General features: G+C 41.3%; 1 protein-coding gene across 5 annotated transcripts in view; it reads right to left on the bottom strand.

Annotated features, from left to right (window-relative positions):
* Positions 1-676: 676 nt before the first annotated feature.
* vsnl1a (visinin-like 1a) overlaps positions 677-8,151 on the bottom strand; it is a 40,673-nt gene continuing 33,198 nt past the window's right edge. For all 5 annotated transcript variants that reach the window (XM_042390944.1, XM_042390945.1, XM_042390948.1 and 2 more), the window contains exons 3-4: positions 3,088-3,303; positions 677-1,171 (exon numbers count right to left, since the gene is read on the bottom strand). In XM_042390944.1, the coding sequence (XP_042246878.1) occupies positions 974-1,171; positions 3,088-3,303 (414 nt within the window). In that variant the 3' untranslated portion in view covers positions 677-973. The remainder of the gene's footprint in view (positions 1,172-3,087; positions 3,304-8,151) is intronic.

The following is an 8,151-nucleotide window of genomic DNA, read 5'->3' as shown; positions in this document are numbered from 1 at the left end:
ACTACAGCTAGTCTACGAGGAAACATGCTCCCACAGTTAAAGCAGTCAAAAGAAAATGTCTCGACAGATCACAAAAATTACATCCCATATGACAATACTTGCAGAAGGACCTACTGCAATGTGATTTTTTTTTTTTTAAATCCCCCTATTCAGTAAAAATCTTTTCTCACAAGTGTCAGCGCGCTGCTTTGATAAGGCTTTCTGTCTTCCATTACAGGATGCAAAATGAGGAGATTTTTTAAGGCAGAACCTAAAGGCATGCAAATTAACTACATTTACTTTTTTATTTATTTATTTATTTTACCCGACAGTACAAGCATGTTTCGGAAGGAAAAGTTGGACAAATCCATCTCTTTGTATATCTAGAGCTAATATTTGAGACGATGGATAAGAGTGTCTTATTTGGAGGCAGATACATTATCATAGGAATTTGGTTCGGTTGACATTACTCAGTATTATGAAACACATACAGCTAGCGTCAGTAAACTTGGAACAATAAATAGAGTAGCGGCAAATTCAACGTAGCACATCACTGATGCGCAAGCTCCAGTAGAACGAAACTGTATGGAAAATACTTTGCACACTTCACATTTTGGCAGTTGATCTTTAAATAATTTAAATATATATTCATATTTATATATCTATATATATATTATTTGTGCGTGGTGTTGTAGTGAGAGATTGTGTGTGTGTGTGTGTGTGTGTGTGTGTGTGTGTGTGTTTGTGTAGTGCGAGTGTGCACCTGCAACTCTTGCACTCGCTCACTGTTTGTATGTTGTGTGTAGATCTTTTTATAGCAAATAACATTCTCATGCACACGAGTGTTTCAAACACAAGAAGCAGATCCATTGAAAGGTAGTCCAAGCATATTAATTTTTTTTTTTCAGTGGAAATAGCTGCAAACTGAATGGAAGATGAAATTCTTTCTGTGCAGTCCGTGGCGGCTGGTGGAGCGCTCCGCTCGCCCTCCGGCTTATTTCTGGAGGTCACACTGCAGGAGTAATACGATGGACGGGTCGCTCTTGGCCGCCTCTTTGAACTCCTCCAGCGAGATCTGGTCGTCGTTATTCTTATCCATCTTGGAGAAGATCTTGTCCACCCTCTGCTCGGGCGTCAGGCCGTCCTCGTTCATTTTCATCATGATCACCGTGCCCACCATCTTGTAGATCGCCTGCAGGCAGAGAGAGAGCAGATTAAATCCCAGTTCCATTAACGGCGTCCGCGTTTCCTTCACAAGGAAAAACACTTTTAGTGAAATGAGACATCTTTTTCTCTAAACCATTATCTGAAGGGACGTCAGTTTCTCGCAGCAGGAGCACAGCCAGCTTCAACTGTTCAGTTATTATATTATAGTTATTTGCACGAATAATATGATGGATGCACACTAACTGCGCCTACGCGATGAATTCTTTTTATTGATGTCCTCCCACATGACAAAACAGACATTTGCATTGCATTTCGCCTCTTGACAAGCATCCACACATCCATTAAAACCTGCACAGATCAGTCAAGCCACAGTTTTTGAGTGGACTCATTGCTCCGATGTTGAAAGCACATGAACCTTTTCTACTGGCAGCAGCTGTTTTTTAATTTATGAATTATGTCTGTCTGCATTTATACATATTGTAAAATCAATATTTAATTTGTTTAATTACATAATTTAATCATTATTTATTAAAGTTATGAGTACAATGTTATATAATTTGTAGAAATAATTTAGTAGCTTAAACTTTTTAGCGAAATGGAAATGATCTCATGTACATATATCTCACATTAAATTAAAGTAAGTAAATGCAAATGACTGCAATGAATGCAAAAAACTCTCCTCCTCTTCCTGATTATATTATAAACCATAATACAGAGAGGAAGTACCCCAATTGCCTTGTCTTGCTTATGTTTGTTTCATCATATTTGTGTTTATGAATAATTTGTATCTTGTCAAGGCGCTGCAGGCTCAAAACTGAGCCCTGTACTGTATAACCTTTAACTAACTGCAAAAAAATAAATAAAAAAAAATCAAAAGTGCTACATTCATGTGACTCAGCAGGTTAAAACATCATACAAGGCATGTTGCAATGAAGGAGAGCCTTAAAGACATAGTTTGACATTTTGGGAAATCAGCTTATTCACGTTCTTGCTGAGAGTTAGATGAGAAGATAGACACAACTCTCTTGTTTGTCTGTTAAATGTGAAGCTACAGCTAACAGCTGGTTAGTTTAGCTTAGCACAAAGACTGGAAACAGGGGGGAACAGTTAGCCTGGTTCTGTCCAAAGGTGGCGATATCTGCCTACCAGCACCTCTGCTCACTGATTAACATGTTATATCTTGTTTAATCCATACAAAAAACTGAGCCAGACTAGCTGTTTCCCCTTGTTTCCAGTACTTCTTTGTGCTAAACTAGGTTTACTGGCTGCTGGATTTAGTTTAATGTGGCATTCATGCAGTGTCGGAATAATTGGAAAGTTGATGACAATTTTGGTACACGACTTCCTGAAAGTTGACATCATATATGCAGAAACTTTTTACTATTTCACGTATTGCATATTGATTTTTTGTTCACATGTAATTTGTAATATGGTATTAGGTTGTAACTGTTAGTTTCTGTCCACGTAGAGTGACCTAGATTAGTTAGAAAAGTTAATTATTAGCATTAACCTGATAACAAGTCAAGTAAAGCAATGTTTTAGTGGTTGTAGGGAAAGTACTGGTGCAGCAACAAGTCTGGGACAAAATACAACACATCTTTTTTGTAGCGTCCATGTTGTTTCCACATTATGACTTAAAAGCTCATGAACACACCAAAGTCGGAAGAGCGGCTTCCCAACTCGGGAAATGGGACCATCTGAGGAGCACGTGAATGCAGCATTACCTTACAGACATTAGAGAGCTATCAATCTTCTTATCTAACTGGCAAGTAACGTCTTAAACGCCACCAGTTTAAGATATATAAAAAAAAAATTTAAGATAACTAATTCTTTTAAATTTAGTATATGGACCTGATTACAGTTTGACTGAGAAAATAACAAATCGAATCCCTTTAACTAACGTCTGAAAGATGATTTTAAGATTATTCTTTGCTGTCATACCTCGATGATCTCCAGCATCTCCACCCGTGTGATCTTGCCGTCTCCGTCCAGGTCGTACATGTTGAAGGCCCAGTTGAGTTTCTGCTCGAAGCTGCCTCGTGACGTGATGGACAACGCGCAGATGAACTCTCTGAAGTCGATGGTGCCATCACCATTCTTGTCGAAGGTCCTGAAGGCGTGCTGGGCAAACTTGGACGCGTCACCGTAAGGGAAGAACTAGAAAGAAGAAGACAGAGGGTGTAAGGTGTAGTTCCTCCAGTTCCTCATGAGGCAGAGTGACGCAGATCATGTTTCATATATAAAACTTCAGTAGAAATAAATGGGGTCAATATCAGATTTTGCCAGTTTTTGCCTTGAAGTGGCACATTAATAAAAACAGAGGAGGTCATTTGGGGACATAATGACAAAGAATAATTTGCATTTAAATCAATGCACATTCATTACCCTCAGTAATTAGGTGACCTTTGATTTCCTGTTCTCATCCAATGCTTTAAAGCGCCACTGTTGCAAATTAGATTCAATTAGATTAGATTCAGTTTTATTGTCATTGTGCAGAGCACAGATACAGTATTCTTTTACAGATGAGTGCAGGAAAGTAAGTGCTACAGCATAAGTGATGCTATATCTTCCAATATGTACAGTGATGGACAGTGGAGAGTTACAATATACAAATATTATATATGTAAATATTTTAGATACGTAGTGGACAGTGTTAGAGAATAAGAATGTACAGTATGAACAGCATATGCACCTTTGGTTAAGTATGCAGAGTATAAACAACATGTGTATAGTTGGTTGTATGTACAGTAACATTATTTGAACAGATGTGCAAAATATGAACAGTGCAAATTATATGCTCATTAAAGTACTGTAAATAGTGCGGTAATGAGTGTAATGATGCTATTAGACTGGTGGTGCAGAGTTCAGCAGGGTCACAGCCTCAGGGATCAGGAAAGAAGCTCTTTCTGAGCCTACTGGTGCGGAAGCGGAGGCTCCTGTAATGACTACTGGATGGGAGGAGGATGAAAAGTCCATGGTTAGGTTGAGAGACATCCTTGATGATGTTTCTCGCCCTCCCCAGGCGGCACACCACGCAGCCAGGTGCTGAACCTCATCCCTGTAGGCCATCTCATTGTCACCTCTGATCAGACATACCACCGTGGTGTCATCTGCAAACTCGGTCATGTCACCCATGACTGAGTTCCTGTCTATAGCTCAAACACCATAGTCAAGTTTGCAGATGACACCACGGTGGTATGTCTGATCAGAGGTGACGATGAGATGGCCGACAGGGATGAGGTTCAGCACCTGGCTGCGTGGTGTGCCGCCTGGGGAGGGTGAGAAACATCAGGGAGTACAGAGGAGGGCTCAGCACGCAGCCTTGTGGCACCCTGGTTGTCTCACTTAACAGACTGGCATCCAGTTGCAGAGGGACCTGATGATACCAATCTGGCTAAGCTTGGAGGGGATCACAGTGTTAAATGATGCACTGGAGTCAATGAACACCATTCTGTGTTTATGACTGTCCAAGTGGGTCAGGGCAGAGTTGAGTGCCGTGGTGATGGCATTATCTGTTGACCTTTTGTAGCAGTGGGCAAACTGGTGTGAGCCCAGTGTAGTAGGCAGACAGGATTTCAGTCTCTAGAAGCATTTGGCAATGATGGGGTGAGTGCGACAGGATGGAAGTCATTCAGGTCCGTAGCAGCGTTGATGTCTGTGATTGACTGTATATCATGCCACTTGCACCAGGGGTCAGAGGAGTTGAAGTGCTCTTCAATCTGCTGTTTATAACAGTGTTTAGCCTGTGAGGTTCTCCTCCTCAGGTTGGCCCTGGCTGAGCTGTAAGTCTCCAGACCTGAAGGCGAACTTCTCTGTTCATCCAGGGCTTCTGATTTGATCAAATATTATCATTGCTCTGTGAATTCATACGTATATGTGTGTATGTATGAAATTCTAGTAGCTATGTAGTTTTATTGATCCGTGAAGGTAAGTAATCTTTTCTCTTAGGCCCTACACAGGAAGGTCAGGGTCTCAGAGTCTCCTTCCTGACATATTGGGCTTGAATATGAGTCCTCCAGTAAGAGGACGCCTCCCTACTCACAACTTCACCTTGAAGCAATCTCCTGCTGCGTCTGTATGCAGATTTGACATGTTATGATTTTACAGCCCATGAAATCTGTAAAATACAGGTCGTCACCTTGAGGCTAAAGAAACTCAGCTTTGATGGCTCCTGTGGGGCTGTCGAATCGATATTCTCACTGCGTTACTATCAAATTTAAACTTGGCACAGGATTTAAATTACCTGTCTGTTTTACTCCAATTTCCAAATGGGCTGCAACAACAGTTATCAATTACCATGGATTAAACTCGATTAATCGATTGTTTTGTCTATTAAATGCCAGACTGTGATAAAAAAAAAGCTAACAAAAACAAAATACTTAATAATTGAGAAGTTGGAACTAGGAGATATTGAACTGAAATATGACGATTTATCGATGATCAAAATAATTGCATTGTTATTTTTCTGTTGATTGACAAATTGATGAATCAGCTGATTGTTTCAGCTCTAGATGACTGTGACTCGTTGATGGGTTGATCCTCTGAAGCCTTCAAGATCTCCAAATATATAAATATGTATAATAAAATGCATTTTCAATTTGATGTGACTGTGCAGACCAATACCGGGATTAAATGGGACAACAGTACTGGAGAATTTCTGAATTAAAATCAAACTAAAACCATGTAAAAACGGTCACAGGGTGAAAGTTAAATAGGTTAAAGACAAACAATTTAATTTTTCCATTCCCTTTGTAGGGAAGGACGTAGCAAAGATGGAATTTACTTGACCTTGATCTGTTTTTGTCCGATGAAGCCCAACTCTACTGTAAATAATTTAGTAAACGCTATGGATCAACTTTGTTCTCAGAATTGGCTAAAACTTAAACCTCCCTGCATGTTGGAGGTTCAAGTCATCCATGTGATCACTAGCCCTGCTTAACATGTACACAAGGTCAGAGGTTAATGCAGCAACTCTGTGGATGACCGCTGAGCCCCTGCTCGGCTCATCATCCACTGTAGCCCGTGAGCCCTGTGGGTGGTTGCGAGAAGCCGAACGATTCATTAGACATAACCTTCCACTTGACCTCTCCAGTAAAAGTTCTAAGAGCCGATGGGTAATGTAAGCTGAGCGAGGCTGCTCTCCGAGGACTCGTGTAAACAAAAGAGAGCTGATGGCAAACCAAACAAACTGGACTGAATGTCGTTGTGCTCTAAAATATTAAATTCAGTTTTATTATGTGAGGAAATAATTCTTTAAAAAACAGTCCAGTCATGGTTGGATATATATAAACTGTAAATTCAACATCTTGATGGAAGATTGAAGCAAAGGACTCAAAGATAAAAGGAGAATCAGATGCTTTTGAACCTTGTGTTGCCCCTTTAGCTCTTGTTTGCTCAAACTTAGTGAACGCTGAAAGCATGAATTTGTTAAGTCAAGGCGAATCAAAGTAAATATCAACAGATCTGCTTGTACTGACATTTGCAGGTCTAAATAACGAGAAGGAGCTGGGGAACCAAACCTTTTCAAGACAAATTTAATAAGTGAGAAAGGTTTCTACCGTTAAATATCTCAAAGCTGCATTAATTGACTTTTTGGCCATTTGAGGGCAGCAGAAGCAAGCTGTAAACACGACATTGACATACTGTATTATCACCTTTTAAGTTAATACAGTGAGCATGTTAGCAAACAGTTGCCTATTTACACATCCAGCAGACACAGAACATCATTAGCATTCATTTCAAGTCGTGTTTCTGGCCATCTGATTAATGGTTTTATTCTCTTTTTAGTTCTGTTTTGTTCTCAAGCAACAACGAACGCAAATATCTGGCTCTTTAGCTGCTAAATGCTAAACTTTTATCACCAGCTAGTCGCTAACTTTGTTTGCCTTTTGATGCTAGGCAAGCATTGTAGTTGTGTTTTTGGGCTTTTTCACTGAAACTGCCTGTAGCGGCCAAAAACAACACTGATGAGAGTGAATCAAAAAAGCAAAAGGCCGTAAAACTAAAACAATGGCATCAATTAAACACTCTGTAGAGCAGAGGGGAGCCGCTGTCAGGTGATGATTCTCTGTGGGTTCATCACTACAAGTCGAGCACATCACATTACATGTAATCATTTGATCTATTGCTACTCTAATAATATAAATTGTAGCAGTTTTCAACTCAAAAAAAAAAGAAGCCAGAACTTTCAGAGGAGTTGGAAAAAATGTGCTGCAGCTTCACGCAGCAATCAGTTGGAAGCACGTGTACTTTCGTTTCAGGCGGTACAAGCCTGTTCTACACTGTGTCCTTGCCCATGTGTGTAGCAGACAGTCTCATCACATGCAGAAAAAGGTGAGGACGCTGCCCCAGCCTCTCCTAAGAGTAACACAAACTGCGGCACACAAACTGTCTGGAGTCACGACGGGGGGGGGGGGGGGGCAAGTTGAGGCCATGAATCCTAATGGGAAACGAGATGGATGCAATAGAATGGGGATAATGAAGGGGAGAGGTAGAAGAGTGACGCAGAGAGAACGAGGAGGAGGATAAAGGAGACAGGGTTAGACAGTGAAAGTCAGTTTGGATTGCAAAAACCACCCTTCTGTAATAAGGTCCCACCTGTGTAAATCCTGCTGCAGCAACAAACCGATCAGACTGCAGTGCTCAGACAGGACGAGCAAAGAGATGAGGAGAGACAGAAGTATGAAAACAGAAAAGATGGAGGAGGGAACTAAAATGAGTGCGACAGAGATAGAGCTCATCCCCCACCCGCCTGTGAATCCAGGTCTCTATCTGCCCTCCTGCTCCGAAGAAGCCAAACTAATCTGAGGAGGGAAAACCCCTCGGGATGCAGGGCAAGTGCAAAGCTGCCAGGAATGCACAGGACACAATGCCTGATGCTTTTCTGAACAAATGCGACGTGGCTCCCTCCCACGAGCGCTGCCTCCTGACCCTGTATGGCCCTGCCTCGGCTCAGGCGCCCCGGCTCTGGAGGAGCAGGACAAGAAGGAGGCATGTGGACGGGAC

This window comes from Thunnus maccoyii, chromosome 17, assembly GCF_910596095.1.
Source record: "Thunnus maccoyii chromosome 17, fThuMac1.1, whole genome shotgun sequence".
Classification (NCBI taxonomy): Eukaryota; Metazoa; Chordata; class Actinopteri; order Scombriformes; family Scombridae; genus Thunnus; species Thunnus maccoyii.
The sequence above is the reverse complement of the archived record's forward strand: the minus strand, read 5'-3'. Positions and strand labels throughout refer to the sequence as shown.